Below are 22,374 nucleotides of genomic sequence, written 5' to 3' on the forward strand. Positions count from 1 at the left end.
TCCTGATTTCCATCGCAGTTTTCCCTCTCTTCCAAATAAATTTAGTAATAATTATCTCTTACTCCTTTCTGTCCTGAACATCTGCAGGAGATCGGGGGGGGGGGGGGGTGGGGGGGGGGGGAAACGGGCCCCTCCCCTCTCCCCTCCCCTCCCCTCCCCCTCTCCCCTCCCCTCCCCTCCCCTCTCCCCTCTCCCCTCCCCTCCCCTCCCCTCCCCTCCCCTCCCCTCCCCTCCCCTCCCCTCCCCTCCCCTCCCCTCCCCTCCCCTCCCCTCCCCTCCCCTCCCCTCCCCTCCCCTCCCCTCCCCTCCCCTCCCCTCTTCCTGGTATTAGACTTCTAAACCGTTTTGTTATCTCCAAATATTAATTACTGTATCAATATTGATTACTGTTTCAATTTTGTCAGCATGAATCACACCTATTTATCACATTAACCCAATCTGCTTTTCTACAGGAGAGGTTTTTTTGGGCAAGAAGGTGAGACTTTTACTTTTTTACACGCACATTAAAACAAAAAAAAAAATCTGAAATGGTAGCATTGCAAAGAATCCCAAACACTACTGTGCAAGGCACAATTTAAGTGATTAGGGTATTTTTACAGGATTTATAATTGCTAAAGCATTATAATTTTTTTCCCCTCCCAAAAAGCCTGTTTTGGTAACAGTTCTCTCTCATGGCTGAGTATCAGCTCACTTATTATTTTTACAGAGAATTTGTTCATGGTGTTTTAGGCAAGCTAGTGAGTGATGACTGGCAGCACTAGAAGGAAGAAGAACTAGATGAAGGCAGGTCATGCCAGACCACTGGCAGTACAAAGGTCAGAAGTAAGGGATTAGAGATGGCATCAGAGATGGTGATGTGATTTTTAAACTTGGCCTGCCCACATGGGTTTGCCACCACTGAGATGTCTCTACAGACAGACAGTGTTAGAGAAAGTTATTCCTCTGACATACTCCACCTATAGAAAGTGGGAGTAGTTTCAATCCAATATACTCTTTGAATGCAGGTCTCATACACTTCCAATCAGAGCATTTTTCCTGAGAAAGGACAGCAACTTGCTCTTTTATCAAGGTCAGATAAAAATGGTAAGCCCAGTAGGATAACTATTGCAGTCACCCAAGCAGGCAAGAAACCTTTGTTTACACATCTCTTTCACACAATTTGGAGTGGGGATTCAAACAAACACCTCTTACTTTCTAGTCAAATACATAAATAATACGGCTTCAGTGTATGTAAGGTTTTTGCCAGCCTCAGCTGTTGAAACTGTTTTGCTTTCTGTAAAACATTTGAATGGTAATGGCAGCAAGGACACATCCAAGAAGAGCCTAAAAGATAAAATCCTTTAATTAGAAAATGCAGCCCTTGTTCCTCTGCACACTTGTTATATACTGTACATCATTCACTAGCATGATGACATCAGCTTCTTCATTTCTCTTTTCCACCCTTGACGCACAGAGTGCTTTGGGAGAACGGGCCAGTACAACAAGCATGGGGTGGCCTTGTTGCCTTCTTCAGTTCTCCTTTCAAGATAATCAAACATTGAAGGTTTTAGACTACAGGCAAGACCTAGGTCTGGTGTGAAACTTTCCCATACCAAGGTGTCTCCATCAGCCAGGTCTGGGAGACAAGGAGCTGTGCAGGAAGTGCTGGGTCAGGTGTCTCGTCTCTAGTGAACATAGGTTGTCCCTGGGTGTGAACCTAGGCAGGAATTTAAAATGTACCCATCAGGACTGGACTAGTTTCACCCGACTTCAGCTACTTAAAATAGCTGTTTCCTCCTCTCCTGGACAATAACAATAGGCATTTCCAGAAGATAATTTGATCCAATCTAAAATGTTGCCATGCACTCCACCAAATGTAGTTGTAGCTTACAGTAGTAAAGTAGCTTACAGGTTTAGTTTGCCGAATTTAGGTGAAATACGTCTCAAGTGCTGAAGTATGCCTCCAGTCTCTTTTGAGCCACTTAAGACCTCTGGACCTAAGTCTGGGTAAAGTTATCTCCCTGTAATACTACAAAATTATGTTTATTCAATAATAGCACCCAACTATTACTCACAAGATGTGAAAGAGCAAGGCAGAAGAGGAATTTCAACTTGCCTCTCCCAAACTCCAGCAGAATGCTCATCACCACTATACTCTAAACAACTCCACCATCACCTGCCAAACATGAGTGAGCAAGTCAAACTTGCCCAGAAGGTCCTGCAAGTAAACCAGGCAGATGACCAACATGTAACTGGCTGGGTGCAGGTGCAGCTCTCAAGACTGGTTTCATTTTCTCTGCTCAGCAGCAAAACACAGATTCTTTAAGGGGGCTCACTGGACTAAGAAAATAATTAGAGATCCCAGAGAAACATCTGGGTGGGTTCAAGATGAAAAGGCTTTATTGTGTGTCTTAATTTTGGATTTAGATACTTTACACACTAACTAGACATACAAAACTTCTGTAGATCCAGCCCTCTGCACATGCTGAATCAATGACATGTACATATTTTGCGTACATAAATAAATATTCTTCTATTGTTACAGTGTAGACAGAAGTGGACATTAAGCTTTAAAATAATTGTAAAAGAATGGAAATGTAATAATGTAATTGTAAAATAAGTGTAAAATATTCCTCTAAATAAGGTATTGGCACACCCCGTATGACACTTTTTTTATATCTAGTTAATGAGCTCTTACATATACCCCTCCACAAAGTCTGTAATCAATCTTACTGTTTACAGTTAATTTAGTAATAGCAGCTTTTAATGTTTCCAAAGTTCAGTTACAAATATAAAGAATTCTGAATCAGATCAGATGCAGCTGTTTTACATCAGCATCACAAATTTACCAGCATACTTGTACTTGCTCTGTAGCTATGTTGCTCTCCATAACAAGGCAATTCATGAGAACTATAAAATCTAATGGACAACACTGATCCCCACAATCTCTGTTTGTTTTGAAAACAGTTGAAGAGAAGTAGCAGCACAATACAGAGAATGCTTACCTTGCAAAAAACACAGAATACCTGCTAAAAAAAAAAGGGAATTGTAACTAGTCCTGTTTGGATATTGTATAGCTAGAACAGGGAAAGACAGGAAAGAATTTGTATCAGTCAAGACACAGATGGGCATTAAATAACCAAAGCATGAAAATTTCAGTGTAAAAGACAATAGCTGTACCTAAATGAAGAAAATGAATGCAATATTTTAAACTGTGCTCTGTCTCTTCTCAGAAGAGAAGAAAGCCATGACACTCCTAGGCTTTTTTATCAAAACATGTCCACTAATGAAACTCTCATTAGGCAGTACAAAGCTTGCAGAATTGCTTGCTTCACTTTGAAGTGTATATAAGTAAACAGACACTGGCACAGCCTCAAAATTCATAAAACAAATGCATAGTATTCATAATGCTAAAGTAGGAGAATGTAAATAACTGGTATTCTATTTTCTGGCAGTACAGCAGTAATCTGAAAGGAAATGCAATACTGAAGGTCTGCAACTTGACCCATAAGAACAAAAGGTTGTACTCTCCGGTTGTATTCCACTTAACAGATGCTGTATACACATTTTTCTTCTGGACAGTCTTTCCGGATAGGAAGAAAAAAATAATTTTTAGTTTGACAGGCAATTGAACCTACTATTTCTTCTAATAATACTCTTGTTTAGGAGCCTTCTGTACACACAAAATAAAGGATTAGGCATACAGTCTCTGCCAGTCCTGCAACATACTTACTAAGGAAGTTGTCAGACTCCACAACTACAAAGAAGTATCATCATCTGTTGTTAGAAGCTCTGTTAGCAAATGGTTAGGAGTGTTCTAGAAGATATTTAAAAACCCTTTTGAGTAAGCCACTAATATCCAAGAGTAGCTTAAGACAAAGGCCAGCAAACAGATAGCATCAGTAATGGCTGACTGGTTGTTGCATTAAAATACTGATGATCACATTACATAGCCTTCTACAGAGTTTGTGCTGTTAGACTGACACCTGTGAGTGAGCTCCTACAGGTATGACAGCTGCCTTCTGTGTACAGTAAATGTATACATATTTAAAGCTCCTTTTGCCTTCTACGGGAATTTCCACAACTCATTTCACTGATACATCTTCAAGATAAGATTATTTCTCAAACACCTCAACTTCCAGTTGTAATATACAAGCTTAGTAAAGCAACATTCACAGTTGTGATTAGGTTTATTAGGTCTGTATTTCTTTGTATGTATCTGACATAACTTTTTTTAAGTTTTGGCACTTTCAATTTACCTTCACACTGTGTGATTAGCCTTTCAGCTGAAATACTCCAATATATTTAGCAGATGATCTTGTTACACTAAGTTCTGTTATCTTGTCCACTTTTCTGTATCAGTTATTCAAATTTCCCCACCTCTTCTTTAGTTTTACAGAAAATAATTTTCTGTTCTGGGGTTCTTCTGGTCTGAGAGTTCTCCAATAACTTGAAAAGAGGATTTTTATAATGTCTCTCAGGAGGGATGCAGCAGTAACACAGATCCCTGTGTTAAAATTCTTGTAGTTATCTCTGCAAACACTACGAAGGAACTGTACAACTGGGAGTTGTTGATCCTGAAGGAATGGTTCCTCATCTTAGTTTCCTCATCTCTTTCAATAAACTGGCCTGGTTTGCAGCTGCTGGTCATAAATTTACACATCTTATATAGCAGAGGAAAACAAACATCAGCAAGAAGTATAACAACTGTATTCAGTACTTAGCTATCCAATATCCTATCCATCCTATTTGGCTAGGAGACAAACTAAGAATTTGTTTATAGATTACCTGCCCAGTATGTTGGTCTATATCTCAAATTTCTGTGCACCCCACCAGGGGTCACTTATACTACCTTACTGATGTTCCTCAGTAGGGGCAGGGACAGGACACGACAACTGTTCTTCTATTATAACAATTTCTAATATTTACACACTGCACAGCCACTCTTTTACACACTCAGAAATACTTACTGGTAAACTAATGAACCACACCTACAACATTTTGCAAAGATTTGATACATTGTGGGGTTTCCAAGCATGAGAATAACACAAATCTGTAGCCTTCTAGAATACAGACTATTGGAGGGCCTGTGGAGAAAAAAAAAGAAAAAAAAAAAAGGTGTTCCCTCTAAGTTTAAGCTCTCTCCAGAGACCATTCACTGGCTTCAAAATATACATGTTTGGCATTAACTAAAGGTCTCTTGGGAAAACCCACAAGTTAATTCAGTTTAAAAAAACGTGTTAAACCAAGCAGTACTTAGAGAAGAGAAAGCATTGAGTATTTTATGTATAACACATAGTTACTGAGATATATTTAATGTGTGAAAAGTAAAGTGCTTTTTTATCAGGTCTCATTGCAGGGACACTATAAAACTTTTCAACAACTGTAAAACAAATAGATACATAGAATACTGAATCAAACATACATAAAAACAGTTAACATCCTATCTGATTGATGCCCCAAGACAAAACATCCCTTCATATACATGGTATATACATATATATTCCTCTTAACTCAATATATTATGACAATATATTTTTCAAAATTTTGTTAAGAGTCTAAAAAAAAAAATCGTACAAATATGCAACAAGGATCAAGCACAGAAGTCCAAGACTGACAAAAAATTTGCTATCCCTGCCCACACTATCATCTCCACTCCTGGGAAAGATATGCCAGTGCTCTTTGCTGGGGTGCAGTGCCTCCACATCCTGCAAGGCACTGTGAGCAGCAGCTGTGAAGTTGTCATCACCAGTGGTGAGTAGATCAAATACACATGAGTAAAAATATATGTCCTTCACAAGCATCTTCTCATGGCATTTGGTGGTGGCTGTTTCCAGTGTGTACCCTGATCGGGGATGAGATGCAGCACCCCAAGGAAGCAGCTTTCCCATCACAGGCAATGGCAAGTGGCCACTCTGATCAATACGTTCACTGGAAGGGCAGCCGTTCACACACAGCTGCAGATCCTGGCTCTCCTCAAAGGCCATGACCAACTTCTGGGGCATGCGAATGGCCAGGGTCAGGTAGTGCCCAAGCTGGCGGATATACACTGTGGTTCCGATGTACCTTGCATGCATCTCAATGTATTTGCCACTGACTTTCTCCACAATGTGCAAGCTCCTGGTGTTCTCATCTCCTCCACTTGTTGTACCATCAACAAAAGCTGCAGGCAAGTCATCAGTCATTGCTTGATATACTTTCTGATCTGTACAGTCTTGGTATGATTTGAAGATAATAGTTATCTGTGGGGGAGGGGAAAAAAAGGCAAAGTTAGTGGAAAGAAATCGTCATCTCAATCCCTTTTCCATTTTATAACTAAATATGCCCACTGCCTTAAAACCTGACAGTTGTCCACAACTCACGCCTAAGGAAAACAGCCTGTACACATGCTTAAAGCAGTACTTTACCGGATGGCAAATGTTAAATTTGGCTTTTTGTTGGTCTGGAAGCAAGACTATTAGCATGTGGCAACAGCCTTGAGGTCAGGAAAGGAAAACACTATAATTAAGCATAACTACCTCCTGCCTCACAGTTTCTTAACACTTTGGAATGCATCCTGCAATGACAAAGAAGCATAAGGACTGAGTAATTCCCACAATGCTGGCAATTATGGCAAAGCCAGAATGAGACCATGCAAAATCAGGGAAAGGTATAATCAGGACCAAGAAGAACAACTAGTCAAATAACAGCTTAGGGATCCTGGATACATTAGTCCTAGGAAGTGGGAGATTTGACACTTTGAGGCCATGCTAGAAAATGTGCCCACAAGAGAAACAATGCAAGAATGAAAGACACCCAAAGATGTGCCTTGGAAGAGTGAGTGACTTTCAACATCAAAATCATTAGCATAAAGCAATTAATTATATATATATTTAATATATTTTAATATTAGAACTAGCCTTTTAAACCTTTCTACTTATTGGAGTAGGTCACAACAAAAGAAAAAGCAGGTCCTCCAGTCTTACTTGAAGGGAATAACTAGACTATATGGCAAACCAAGTTTGGAGTGTCTAGCAGCTTTCCTAAAACAAAGACTAGAATGAGAATTCACATCCAAGTATAGAAACAGATATACTACTTCCTTTAGAGGAAGAATGACTAGAGGGGAATGACTTCTTGAAAAGATCAAAAGACATTTTGCATCAAGAATAGATATTTTAATAATGGTTTTCATTGATTGATTACATGAAATTAGTTACAGTCTATGATTTAAGTAGTCTGCTATGAGACTCACACAACTTCATAACAGAAGGGATTTTTAAACTAAGGTTAAACTTAAAATCTGTTCCACAGCAACCTCACCTCTCTAGACCACTGGTGTAAGACACAAGCCTTCCCACCTCTCTCCTTCCAGTGCAACAATTTCTTCTTCGGAGTATGCAGACATATCCTAAACAATATTACATTTATTTTCCATATTTGGTTCATCTCAGGTGGTTGAGGCTTTGTCAGTGTTTGTCTCACAACACGGACACTACTTACTATTTTGACTTCATATGTTCTCACTAGTGCTGATTGGATTTTTCCAATGGTTCTTCCTTGCATTAATCAGTTATACAGCAAGAGATGCATCAGCTGTATACCTTGAGACCATCTGTAGTCAAGTAATTTGGTAATGTCTGTGAACCACAGCTGAACTGGAATGTTTATGCCCAAAATCCAGAAAACGCACAAGTGCCCCTGTTGCTGTAAAGATGACCTCACAGCTTTGTTCTTAGTAAGGTAAGCTCAGCAACCTACAGAACAGAAACTTGAGGTCTCTCAAGTGATTAGTATTTCTGCATATAGTCCAGGCCATAATGCAGTAAAAGGCCTTTTATTTTGTGTAACACAGTTTGGATGAAACAGACTTCTATCTCAGCCTGCTCAGACAAAGAAGCATTGCTATTTCCTTGAGCACATTTGCATTGTTCTGCGAGGAGAGAAAATTTACACACCTATAGAAGTAAAACTCTAAGTCTCCTTAGCACTTGAACAAGCCTGAAGCCAAAAAGAGACAAAGAAGTTCAGTGTCCCATTGTTTTAATGAGACACTGAACTGTCTGCTTGATTAAATATTTAAGCAAGGCATCTGGCAAAATTTATCAGGAAGCAGCTACCAAATTGCTCTCTCCAGAAGTCCCTCATTTACAAGAATGAAATGCACACAATTTCAGAACACAGAGAAGCAACAAGAAGCCGTCACCCTAATTTAAGATTAGCAATATAATGGATGCTGAATGAGAGCTGAAACACTATTAGATGAATAAAGGCCTTCATGTATGTTGCAAGGACACTCTAAACAGAGACTCAACAGAGACCATTAAGATTTTCCAAGGACATACTTGTATTTAAACATTGCAGCTCAAGACCCTGATTTTGAATATTCTGTTGTCTGTTGGGTGACATCCATCTAATCCATATGCCAGATCAGTAAAACCAGAGTGCTGCATTGTCTTTGCCTTATCACACATTCCTATCTCAGTATCACGCCTTGGTACTGATAGATAACTTCAGAATCTATTGCAAAGGGAGATGAAGCAAAATGTCATTGCAGAGCTTTCGCTCTTTAAATTCCCAAGGTATCAGAGAGCATTAAAAAGTGAAAATGGTTATTTCTAACAAACCCAACATGTGTTATATATGTGTTTATGTACCTACAGTACTTTTCACACTCTGTCTGGTTCCCAAGAAAAAGCTGCTTATGCGGTACTGTTTACAGACTAGAGATTAGCTGCCCTTTCTAAACTTAGGATGAAAAAATCCAAATGCCAAAATCTTCACATAAAGAAAGATCTTTGAAACAATCAGTGTATCAGCCTTGTTCTTTGGGCACGTGCAGAGGTTTTCTACAGTGAGACACCCTGAAAGATGAAAATAAAGGTTTCCAGAGGCTTATCTGAGGATACAATAATCAAATATCAGCCATAGTAAGATTACTAAACCAAAGAAATCCCACACATAAAATTTACACATTTCATTTTGGACTTCATCCTCTCACTTCTACTGATGCCGGTACTGATGAGTACACTGATCACAAAGCTTTCTTAAATTCCACTGCACATACAAAATCTTTCAAACACAGTCTTACTGAGCTGTAAAACTACCATTTCCAGAGAAGACTTTAATGTGTTTGTAGAAGGTTTAAGACTTGTGTGCCTTAAACAAAAACAACACTTTCAACTCTTGAGTTCTTGTACTTATCTTCCCGTGGGAATCAGACGCAGAAGGGTTTGATCTGCAGCCTTAGAAGAAGCTTAGATTGATGAAAAAATACAATACACAGATACTAGGCAGAAAAATCATAAACTTTTATTTCTATAGTTGTAGATGAGAATATGCCTTAAGTAAGTGAGAAACTGTACTGGTAAAATGGTGAAGAGTTTATAATGTAGGGGTGTGGTTGTATAGAATAAGCTAAGAGTTTAGAAGTTAAAATAGAAGAACATGTGTGCCTGTGACTTAGAAGCTCATTGGATAAAAATATCCACCGTGCAGCAGAAGTAAGTAAAGGTGATGGGTTAGAAAAGTAAAATAAATCCTGTAGCAACTGTCTATTGGTTTCGAAAGTTATATATTGTCTTGTAACAAAGAAACTTGTGAGTACTTTGTGCTATGGCTGACTGCCTGCTCCTCTAAAATCTCACGGCCTCTGAGACTGATGTTTATCTGAGCAATAAATCGTTCATAGCCTGATCATAGCTCCATCCCTACATTCATAGTAGTGACAATAATATCTTCCCTAGTGCCACAATGCAATTACAATGATGAAGGTATCACTATGTTGTTATTTTACTATTCATTTCATAGAATTCTGGAATTGTTTGGGTAGAAAAAGACCTCTAACATCATTAACTTCAACCTTTACTATAACACTGCCAAGCTTGGGGAAGAGTGAGTGAAAAAATGCCCAGTGGAAAGGGACCTAGGGATGCTGGTTTTTCAGCCGGCTGAACATGAGCCAGAGTGGGCGTAGCAGGCCAAGAAGACCAAGGACATCCTGACTTGGGTCAGACAAAGTGCAGCCATATGGACGAGGGCAGGACTCTAGCCGGTACTCAGCACTGCTGAGGTGAGACCTCAAATCCTGTGTTGAGTTTTGCACCTCCCACAACCAGAAAGACATTGAGGTACAAGTCCAGAGGAGGTAAATGGAGCTGGGAAAGATCTGAAGCACAAGCCTGATGAAGAGAAGCTGAGGGAGCTGGGGGTGTTCAGCCTGGATAAAAAGAAGCTCAAGGGAGATCTCACTGCTGTCTACGTGTCTCTGAAAGAAGGTTGTAGGTGGGAGTCAGCCTCTCCTCTCAAATAGCAAGTGACAGGATGAAAAAAATGCCCTTAAGCTGTGCTGTGAAGATTTAGATTGAATAGTAGAGAAAATTTCTTCACTGAAAGAGTTGTCAAGCACTGGAGCAGGCTTCCCAGCCTCTTGAATCATCATCCCCAAAAACGTTTCAAAGGCATGTAGACATGGCACTTACGGATCATGTTTAGAGGTAGAATTGACAGTTTGCAACTGGACTCAATGATCTTAAAGGTCTTTTCCAACCTAAATTATTCTATTGCAGCCTCCAACTTAACTGTGGTATAAAGCTATTTCTACGTAATAAGACAAATTAATCTCTACCTTAAGCAAAATGTCCATAAAGATGAAAAGAATAATAACATGTGACAAGTTACCTGATCCTTCTATTTCTTAAAACATTTAGAACATTCATCTTCCAATTACCTTTTAATTATTTTTCTGTTACACTGTGCTCACTCATGCAAAAATCATGCTACAAAAGATATTGAAAGCGTTTTGACTCTGTGTAGAAGAACATTTATCCCCCAAATTCCTTTACCCTGCTGATAGCACCAATTCCCAGGTTCCAAGGTTTATACCCAATAAATCATGACAGTAAAAAGCTCCGTAGTTTTTTTCTTTCTCTGTGTCCTTAAATTCTCTCTCTCACCCTCAAGCTATCTATTACAAAACACCTGGACAGAAAAAAACTCACATTTCCAATTAATGCAAACAAGAAGACACCTCCAAACAAGAAGAAAAGCTTTCCATTGGCAAGCCTAAGCATCTCTGCCTCAGTTGCTATTCAGGGACAATTACTTCAGTGATATCCAAAACACCTGTCACAGGTGCAAAAGGCTATAAAGACTTTGTACTCCTCCAAATAAAGCACACAATAAATAAAAATTTTAAAACCTCAATATTCTATTTAGTGCACTATACAATACTCTTCCTACCTGCCCCTTGTAATAGACATTTATTCTCAGGGCATTGCAAAACTCCCTCCAAGACAGGGAAGCTCTTTATCTAGAGCTGCAGAAATCAAACATGAATAATGTCAGTGACCTACTCAAAACACATGCAGGAAGTCTGTCAGAAAGAAAAACAAAGAAGAGCTTAAACTTAAACTCAGTTTCCCAGTTACTTGCTGATGATCTTCTTTTTCCACCTGAAAGGCCCTAGGATCCTATGCCAAGGGGCATAAGCACATCAGGCAAGCTCAAAAAACTGGAGTTTTGAAGTTTCAGCTCGACTACAGAATGTAAAATAGCTCTGTTCATGGTGAAAAACATGTTACTATGAGTAACACAAATGTGCAAAACACCTACAAACAAATTGTCAGGAGCATTTTTGTAAGTACACAACTCTCACAAGATGTGCTCTTCCAATTAAGGGATTCAAGGGAAATTTTTCCTGCTTTTCATACTATCATGCCAGATGCAAGGTGAGCAGTAGGGGAGAAACAACATGCATTTATTCCTCAAATTCTTACTTGAAGTGTCCTCCTGGCATTCTCTTGTTCTTTATGAACTTACTGGATAGTCCTCAGGCTCCTGGGGTTCCCATAGTCTCTTAGGTCTTGGAGAGAAGAAAACTTCACACATAAGTTTGCCTTCATTATCAACTCCCTCAAAGATTGATACAGCAGAAAGCTAGGATGAAAGTGATAAGTACTAACTCCCTACAAAGGCAAGTGAAGGTTTGTACTTTTCAAAAGGACAATAGGCTGAAGATTACCCATTCTGCTTCTATGGCTTCTTAAACTACTTCCCTGAGAAATGCATTCAGGAAAAACTAAATCTTCTACTCTTGTTGTCCTTCCTTTCATTAGACCTGCTTTAGACAGGACTAATTAGGTTAGTATTGGCTTAGGCTTCTGTACAATTTAAGTTCAGAATATACCTTTGTTTTTATTTCCCATTAAACATCTATTTCAAATACGTGCAATGAAAAAACAGCCAGACTAACAAAAAGGAACAGTCTGAAAACTTTTCATTTGATGAAGGTGGAAGACCTATTGGCATGCTCTCAGCTAGGGATTACTCTATGTAGATAAATGTCACTGAAGTGTAGCTCTTAAGTTCTTTAAGCTAACTGGTGGCCAAAATAATTTAAGTACATCCAACAGCAGATAGTCAACCACTGTGGAATACATGCAGAGGAAAATGTTAATGGTGTGAATGAAGCAGTGGTAGTGTAGCTTAACAGGCCTTTTCTATTTCATTATAGTAGTCTGCTCCTACTAGAAATACGAGTCAAGGGCATGCATTAGAGATATTAAAACTTATCTTCTAAGTCACTTGTACATTCAGACAACCTTCCTTGCCTACAACAGGTATGCTAAATTCTGTTATTTGTCAAAAAAGAAAAAAATTCAAGGACTGTGCAACTGTTGTGGTGTGGTTTTCAGCTTTATTGTTTTTAGTTCTGTGCTGCAACATGTTTGTGATGTCCTGTTCCATGTACCCCTACATTATTCCCTAGTTGGTTTCACCCTAAGTTGTACCCACCCTCTCAATCACCCTTGCTACTGCCTCTTTTTCCAGACACTTTGATGTCAATCCCTGTAATCCTGCCCCTACAGCCTGTCAGTCTTGGTAATCCTTGCCCCTTGGTCTAGATTCTTCCATGTCAGTTATGTCATTTTCCTCCTCTTATTAGTCGGTTACATCTGCTCTCCTCCGCTCTCCTATTCCATTGGTTATATGATAATTTAGTCCCTCCTTATACCCCTCCCCAGTTGTTAACCATTGGTTGTCAGCCCCCCTTTATAAGTTAAAGTATCCCTGTACTCCTTGCTTCTCTGTGCCTGCTTCCTGCAAGTTTGTTTCTTTGTTATCACCTGCCATCTCCCCTCGGGGAAGGAATAAAAGCAACTTGGAAACTGCAGCCAGAGTGCCCCTCTCTTTCTCCTTAACCATTCCAGCTTGACGAGGATCCCTTTGGTCACCTGCTTGGCCAGGTCACGAGAAGGAGTTTCTACCAGCAGCTGAACTGCTACCCTTGGCCCTAGGCTGTGGCTCAAGGCAGGGAGCAGTCACTTGGAGGCGCGCGCCAAGGAAGGGTGTCGGAGCTAGCCAGCAACCACCGTCACCCCCTCTCCCAAGATCAGAGGCACAGCATCTTGCAACATGTAAGATATATCAGCATTAGAAATATTTCCAGTATCATAAACCATAGATGTTGTTTTATTTAATTGCTTCTGCACACTTAGCTGTACTTGGGCAATGACAGGCATTACTAGAAGAGAAGAAAAAACATCAAATAAAATCAAATTAAAAAAATCAAATCAAAATACCAAATAAAAATATCAATCAAATTTTAAAAAAAGCCCTTTCTTGAGAATAAAGACGAAAGGTAAACCTTTTAAAATCATACTTTCCCTCAGTATGTACATACATTTACTCCTGGTGTTCTTCTCTTTATCTCTTTGAAAAGACATATACCATCATAATGTGCTACCATAGTCAGTCATCTTCAGAATGTGGCTAAACTTAAGATCACCTATCTACTACAACCACACTCTAGCCATCCACACAATTTGTACACAAGAATCTCAACTTTTTCTTCTACTACTATCAGGAACAAGGAAATAAAGAAAATTTGGCAAAACTGAGCATCAAACTTACTGCAGATTATGAAATGCAGCTTTTTTTTCCACTGTAGAAAAAGCCTGTGGAGGAGACTGCGGGAGACATAAGTCTCTGTTGCAAAGCTTACTCACATTAGTCTCATTCCCTTATTTTATACACCTTCAGAAGTCATTCACAATGAAGACTATTTTTGAAACTGGCATAAGTTAAGAAAATGTCATTCTGAGCTTCAGTCCAATCTCTGTTCATTCATCCAAGCATTGCCATTACTTCAATACTTCGGAACCCAGAACAAACTTAATAGTAAAATTGATTTTTGTATATTAATACTACTGCCCAGCCAACTCCACAGAAGATGTGTGGGCTCTATCCTAGAAGTCAACTCCTGCTTCTAACCCCAGTAATGAAGAAAACCTACTTCAAGGCTTAAAAAAACAGTGAAAATTCTCTGGTGTAAATGTCTTGAAGCTGTGTACACATAGCCTGACATAGCTTGACAATAAAAGAGCTCCACTACCACAATTTTTCAAAAAGCCCTTTCACTCCAAAAGAGATACATGACAGTATCAGCTTCAAATGCATGATTAAGTAATTGATGGACACACTGGCTACCTGTGTCCACCAGGAAGAGACAAGGACTTTTCTTAAGTTAAAGAAATAGCATCACTTCTTAAATACTAGTGGATGTATTCCTACTCTAGACTCCTCAAAGTATCTGAGAGGAGTGCAATCTTAAGTCTTGCCTGTTTCAACAAGGGTTTAATATTCTTGGCACAATTTAAAGGCCACTGCTTGTTTAGTAAAGCTGAGGTATTAAGTCCTTGTCACAGATATTTAGGTTGCTAGCTCCTCTCAGTTCTCTGCAGTTCGCCCTCTAGTTTTGGCTCTGAATCATCAGTGTTTTGGTAACCAGTTTTTTGAGCCACTCTCAGTATGATTTGTTTTCTACTGTTTTAGCTGTGAAGTTTAGAAAATTAATAAAAAGCAGACACATACATTCTTTCCATCTTTAAATTCCCTTCCAAACCAAAGCATTGTATGATTTTTTGAACTTCTAATTAGTGCAGAGGCAGTCACAGATGTACAATAATCAGCAACTATTTTAACGTGTTACATCAGTATCATTACAGGCTTGTATGGTGATACACACAGGTTTTCTTAAGCAGGAGCAGAGGGAAGAAAAGAACCTGTTTTGTTTGATGCTCATTAAAGAAGAGGCTAGGAGTCTACTTTTTTATACTACTGCATAGAAGATTCTCAAGCTAATATGCTTCTTCATGGTTAAGGGCTAATGACTTACTTAATTGTCTTAGCCTTTTACTTCTGCATGCACAGTGCACAAAAATAATCTGTACCTTGTTTGTAGCAGTAGCGCTGGATCCTGGGACCACAGGTACACTGGTCACTTGCACTGATAAGTATTTATTGTCTATGAGGGGCCAAGCGCCTTCCACTTTGCATGTCTGGAAGTGATCCTTAAAAGTCCTCAGGTGAGGATCGCCAAACAAGCCACAAAACAGATAAGTAGGAGGAGGTGTCTTCTCTCCCCCCTGATGTTCTCTCTCTTCGGTGTGGCCACTGTAATTGCAAGGATCATGGGTCATTTCAGAGTTGGTGGAGGATGTAGGTCCATTTTTGGTACAGTTTCTCTGGGCCATGAGATCACTGATCCCAAGCACTGCAGAATGGTAGACTAGGTTTCCACGGCATACTTTGGAATTGCGATAGGTACACACAGAATATGCCCGCAGGGCCTTGCAGAATTCCAAATCAAAGTCCTCAAGAGCTGCATTTAAATGTGAAGTAAAGGATACAAAATCAGTGGTGCACTTCTGGATTCCACAAGATGTGTGCAGCTCACAATCACCTAAGCACGAAAAGAGACAGCAGAAAGAGATAAAGCAAATCTCCAAGGTGACAATACCCATTTCCACTCCCACAAGTATCATAGAAAACAACTTAAAGTGCTCACCCATTAGGGAAACATTGCATCTTAGAAAAGAAGAGGTTGAAAGATAGTCTCCATTGCTATCTTTCTATCTCAGAGGCTGACAGGAGTCTTAATCTATTACTTCATATTGTCTAGATGAAAATGTAGAGCACTAAGTCCTGTCAAGTACAAGCCAAACATTTCTTTCTAGATACCAAGGTGAGGATGCAATTCTGTGTTTAAATTAATCACTTAGTCAATAAGGAAGTCTCCATTTAGTCTTTAAGTGCTTTACACAATTTACTGAATTTTTATATAGAATTCTGTCCCTCCGAAGAATGTGGTAAAGGCAACAAAGCAATGCTGTTTAGACATTGTTTAGATGTTAAGACATGTCAAATGTCTAAAAATGTTTAGACAAAAACTAGACTGAATAAAGAAAAAACCAAATTCTCTTCTAGAAATGGGGGGGGTGGGGGGGTGGAGAATGGGTAGGTAAGCAGACAAGCAGTTTGCTTTATTTCCCTGGCACTGCCATAGGTAAAGCTTCATTGTTCATTTTTTTTGGGACTAAAGCATGAAAAAACCCAGTTGTCTGAAGTGCAAGTTTTCAGCTAATGCACCCGCACATTGCAGTAGCTGTACCTTTCAGAGCACAATTCAGTAATAAGACAGGAGGGAAAGAAACTCCCCACAAAAGCCTGAAGTAATTATCACATGTATACAACTGCTACACAGTTCAGTTTACATGAGCAAATCAATCAGATTTTATCTGATTACCCGATTTCCATGAAAAAAAAGTTAACATCCTTGCAAGCAAACCAAAGTTTTACAGTTTTCTCCTCCACAGTTCTCACACGTATGATCTGAAATCCTTCCAGATTCTTATGGCAGTTAACAGCTTTCTGAAGGTAACTTTTACCAAAGAACTTACCAGGACCAAAACTTAAATGAACAAGACACACTGAGGGCAACAGAACCACATATTTCACACAGGTTAAAACCAGAAGGACCCTAATCTAGGAGAGATCACATTTCCTGCCATCCAAAGAGAAAACGGACCTTCATAAATTACAGGTGCACAACTTCATGCAACAGCTGTCCAAGTCTGCAAAACTGTCTACTAAAATTCATCTGTGGGAACATTTATCTGAAATTTCTCACTGCCATAAAGTGGGTTTTGAATGCCACAAAGACACACAGAAGAGTTAAAAAAAGGGAAAACGAAATATATGAGAAACTCCTGAGCCATGAGAAGGGGAAAACAGGCTGAATAACAACATTTTTCATTTTTAAATAGCTGTTTTCTGCAATGCACCCAGTGATAAGAGAATATCAGCAGTTTCTTTCCCTGCCCCTTAGCTGACCTTCCTGAGTCAGTATTCACATGACTTACTCTGACTATCGAAACCATGAATTTATAAGAGCAATATGTTTTGTCAGTGATGCATAGCTAACACAAATCTGTCAAAATCCCAAGATAACACAAAGTAGAATGAGGAATTCTCCACCAACAGCTAAGCATGACCATGACTTGTGTAGGTAGGCTGAAAATTTCTTTGTGCAAGCCATACACACCTCTGCAGAATACAGAAAAAAAACCTTAACAACAATCAACTTCTGTGTTTTCAGATACACAAAAAAGACCCACACCAAGCAAAGTGACAGAGGGAATACTGGGTTTAGAGCCAGACTTTCAAAGCATCAAAACTTTTATTTCCCTTCAGTTGTATTCATAATATTATTTTAATCACAAATAAATCAGGCTAGCTGAGCAAGTCTGTCAAGTGATCACACAGTCCAATAAATCACAGAATCACAGAATTTTTAGGGCTGGAAGGGACCTCTGGGGTCCATCTAGTCCAACCTCCCTGCTAAGGCAGGATCATTTGGACCAGGTGACACAGGAACATGTCCAGGTAGGGTTTGAATATCTGGAGAGAGGGAAAATCCATGACCTTCCTGCCAAGGCAGGATCATTTGGACCCGGTGACACAGGAACATGTCCAGGTAGGGTTTTAATGTCTGGAGAGCGGGAAACTTCATGACCTCCCTGCCAGCCTGTTCCAGTGCTCTGCCACCTTTAATGCAAAGAAGTTCTTCCTCATGTTGAGATGAAACTTTTTGCGTTTCAGTTTATAGCTATTGTTACTCTTCCTGTCGCTCGGTACCAATGAAGGAATCTGGCACCATCCTCTCGGATGGAAATACTTATACCCATTAACGAGATCCCCTCTCAGTCTTCTCTCCTCTGGACTACACAGGTCAGCTCATGAAAGGCTCTACCGGAAAGGGAAAGGACCCGCCAGCTCCTCGCGTCTGCGCGCACACGGCTGCGCTCCTGTCCCTCCCAGCCCCACACTCACGGTACCTGCGCCCAGCAGCAGCAGCCCGAGTGCGGCGAGCAGCCGCCGCAGAGCGGCGAGCGACGCCTCAGCCCTGGGGGCGCGGGAAGGCACAGCGCTTCCCATGCCCGGCCATACAGGTCCCTGGGCCGGCGGCAGGACGGCGCCACGGCATGAGGCGGCGGCGGAGCGGGCGGGCGGGCGGGCGACGTTTTCCACGGTGCTTCCCCCCTCCGTCTCTTCCTGCTCCAGCGGTGCGACGGCAGCCACGGCAACGGGGCGTGACGCGACGCGCACAAAGGGACAGACCCCGGATGCTGGGGGGCGACGGCGGCGCCTGCACTCGCTCTGCGTCCGCCGCGCCCCTCCGGCTCCGCCGCCTCCTATTGGCTACCTGAGCTGTCCGTCACGGCTGGCCTCGGCGCCCGACTTCCCCTGGCGGCAACGACCCGCCCGCCGCGGGCCCCGGCCCCGCGTCACTAACGCACAGCGAGCCGCGCCCCTGAGGCGGGACGGGTCGCGAGAGGCCGCTAGGGGGAATTTCTGGGACAGGGCAGGGAACAGCGCCGGGATAGGAAAGGAAACACCCCGGGGTAGGGTGGGGAACGCCGCCCGGAGAGAAGAGGGGGCCACGCCGGGATAGATCAGGAACACCGCTAGGATAAGAAAGGGGGCACTCCCAGGGCAGGGCAGGGCAGGGACATCTCAGGGATGGGACGTGGAAGACCTGCGGCGCAGACAGGGGACACGGCCGGAGAGAGCAAATGGCAACACCGGTACACAATGGAACAGAGCAGATGGCAGCACAGGGACGGGGGTGGGTGACAGAACACCGAGACAGAGCAGGGGACATCAGCGGGGGGAGAATTAGGAAAAAAATCTGCGGGAGAAATAAAATGGCATCATGTTAGGATATTTTTTGATCATCCAAAGGTAAATTTCCCTTTGACTATGTCACTAAGAAACAGGAGGAGCTACAGCACATCTCAGATGCAAGTAAAAATACTGCTTTCGGGCTGTTTGTTTTTTCAATCTATTTCTCCTTTCTAGCAAGCATATTTCGTATTGCTAAGACTAGACTGGCTGAGGCCAGTTGGTCGAGGTACAGTGAGGCCAGGTGCTGGGTCCTGACATTGGGCCACAGTGCCTGCAGTGCTACTGGCTGGGGCAGTGGCTGGAAGGCTGCATGGGGAAAGGGCCTGGGCATTCTGGCTGGCAGAGCTGAACATGAGCCAGCATGGACCCAGGAGGCGAAGAAGGCCAATGGCATCCTGGCTTGGGTCAGCAATAGTGTGGCTAGCAGGACCATCCCCCTGTACTCAGGACTGGTGAGGTCATTTTTCAAATCCTTTGTTTAGTTTTGGACTGCTCGCATCCAGAAAGACACTGAGGTACTGGAGGGAATCCAGAGGAGAGAAACAGACCCTGGGGAAGGGTCTGAAGCACAAGTCCTCTGAGAAGCAGCTGAGGGAGCTGGGGGTGTTCAGCCTGGAGGAAAGGAGGATGACTTTCTTACAATTTACAACTCCCTGAGAGGGGGTTGTAACCAGGTGGGGATGGGTCTCTTGCTATGTCTCAAATGAAAGGACAACTGGAAATGGTGTTAAGTTGCACCAAGGAACCAGTGTTGGTGATTCTGTGATATGGTTCTTCAGGAAAAGCATAGACAATGTACAAAATACTGTACACAAATAAGAAAACCACAAATACAAAACAGACAAACTGATTCCCTTGGATTTCTCTTTATTAGAAAGTTTCTGGAAAATAAATGTCCAAGAAAGAAACTGTTCATTTTATCAACCATGTCTGAAAAAAACCCCAACCAACCAACCAACCAACCAAAACCCCCAAACCCAAGCAAAAATCTGAGCTTCAATAGCCATTAAAACTAATGTAAATTGCCACAACCTAGGAAGAAGACCTTTAGCTTCTACTGTAGGTCACATAGTATTCATTAATCTAGCTGAGGTTCTGAGAACTATCATCTATGGCTTCCTTTTTCTTCAATGCTCTTAGAGAAACATTTCTGCTGTTGACCTCTACTAAGAGACAACACTATTTCTTTTAATTTTATATTGCTCTAATTTTATTTTTATAATGTATTAACAGCTACTTGCATTCTTTGAAGCTGTCTTTGACTGTGACATTGTCACAGCAAGGGTATACATGTACATGCTTCTTTTGGAGGCTCATAGAGGCTCACCCTGTCTATTCTCCCTCTGTTCCAGAAGTGAAGTAACTGTATTAGTGCAGCTGACTTTCAGCTTATCTTCTGTCTCAAAGGGATTTATCCTCACAAGATCCATGCCACAGGCTTTGTTTGGGTTCTGGCTGAACTGTGGTGAGATCTGAGCAGAGGCAGAATCTTCTCATGCTGAACTACGTAGTATACAAAGTTATACAACCTTAGCTGTTCATGATCCTGTTCTTACCACTTAGCTCTATAAATAGCTTACCTGAGAAGATACTTCATTAGAGGTCATATGGCATATTTCTTTTCTCTTAGGATCTAATATTGTTATACTGCTATGGACTTTTTTTTTTTTTTTTTACTGGAGCAAAACGTACAAAGGAAAGATAATTGACAAGGTGATATATATATAATTATGTTCCTTAACTAATGCTGATTCATTCTACAAGCATAGTCATTGATTTATGGAAGCAGATTATATTATCTTATATCATGCTTATTTATGTAAATCAGAACTAAAACTGAGTGGTTTTACCTATATCAAGGAATTTTTCTCATGATCTCTAATATTTCTAAAGAATTTTAAAGCATTCCAACACCCAACTAATGCACTAAAAATTCCCTAGGAGTAGGAGGATAGCTAGCTTGTAAGGGGATTTAGAAGTTGAGGCAAATCTCTATCTTCCTTGTCTGAAACTGTATGAAAAGTGCTAAGGGACATATTTTAAAAATAATTTCTCAGAGAGTTCACAAATCTACAAATACATTGTGGACTGCCCAAAGGATCTCTTGGACTCCAAATTAGTAACAGGTGTAAATACAGTTGAAGAGTTGATACACTATTATATGTGGGGTTGATTTATGTTTGGGAAAGTAGTGGTGTCCTGAAAGAAATAAAATGTCCTGTCGGATTGGAGGTTTCTTTCTCTTTCTCAAAGTTGCACTTGGAATTGTAGCTTTCCTTAGCAGATCCTTGCAGTGAGTTTTCCCTGAATGTGTGGCTCCACTGCCTATCCAAAACCTACAGTTTCTTTCCCTGCCTTTTTGGAACTGGGGGATCTGTGGGGCATGCCTGCCTATTTTCCCCAGCCCCTATCATGACCCATTGCCAAAATCCTCCTGAATCTTAAGGCAGACATCTACTAATTGCTTCAAATACCACAAGTCAATACTCTATTCAGTTTTAAAATTTCATTGATTATACAATGCTTGCAACCGTGGTGCTTATATACAATTACCAGTTTCATTTAAAAGCTTACTACAGACTGATACAAATGCACTGACCATATATAAAGATAAAATATCACTTTCAGTTCACACAATCAAATGTATTGCAGGTTACAAAGTAATACCTACATATGTATATATACAAAGAGAAAAACATCAATTGAACTACCTAAATATCTACAAAGCAATAACTAAACTATCAGAATGAATCATGTGAGACTCTGTTGTGGTTCAAATTTAGTTTATTGATTTCTTTTTAAGTAGTTCATTCTATTATACCCTCATGTTCTTTTTGAATTGGTTCACCCTGGGATTTTACCCTCCTTTAAAGCTGTCCCTCATGCCATTCCCTGCCTCTTGTTCCAGCTCTTTCCCTGCCAATCAAGGCAACCCACCACTTGATTCCCAAAACTTCTTTGCCACTTAAACCTGGGCTGATCCGTGTCTGCAACACCCTTTTGGAATTTCCCTACTCCTTGAAGCCCCATTAGCCCATGTGACCCATCCTCTCCACCCTCCCCCAATTGGCTCCAGATACTTGATGTAATCCCCTCCCTCCTCCCCTGAAGATTTCCTATTGGTTAGCTGTTTGTATTCCACCCACCCCCACCCCCCCCCCGACTTGTATCTGTACAAAACCCCTTGGACAACACAGCTAGGGACTTTTTGTCCGGCTCCCTTTACTTGGAACAAACTGTTCCTTGTGGACCTTCAAGATGGAGAGCCTCCTCCTTTCTCCTCTGCTTGGTCGCTGTCGTGGCTTGTGTCTGGCACCTTAGAGCACGTGACTCTAAAGGTTCTGCCTCTGGTAAATCCTCATACCAAGGCAGTTCTCCACTCCTGGT

The 22,374-nt window shown here is 41.1% G+C and overlaps 1 protein-coding gene across 1 annotated transcript; it reads right to left on the bottom strand.

The window, feature by feature from the left end:
• Positions 1 to 319: 319 nt before the first annotated feature.
• RGMB (repulsive guidance molecule BMP co-receptor b) lies at positions 320 to 18,488 on the bottom strand. The gene is made up of 3 exons (XM_038124925.1): positions 18,138 to 18,488; positions 15,192 to 15,703; positions 320 to 6,221 (listed from the first exon to the last, which is right to left on the bottom strand). The coding sequence occupies exons 1-3, from the start codon at positions 18,235 to 18,237 to the stop codon at positions 5,538 to 5,540; spliced, it is 1,296 nt and encodes a 431-aa protein (XP_037980853.1). The 5' UTR covers positions 18,238 to 18,488; the 3' UTR covers positions 320 to 5,537.
• Positions 18,489 to 22,374: the final 3,886 nt, after the last annotated feature.

Source organism: Motacilla alba, chromosome Z, assembly GCF_015832195.1.
Source record: "Motacilla alba alba isolate MOTALB_02 chromosome Z, Motacilla_alba_V1.0_pri, whole genome shotgun sequence".
NCBI classification, from domain to species: Eukaryota; Metazoa; Chordata; class Aves; order Passeriformes; family Motacillidae; genus Motacilla; species Motacilla alba.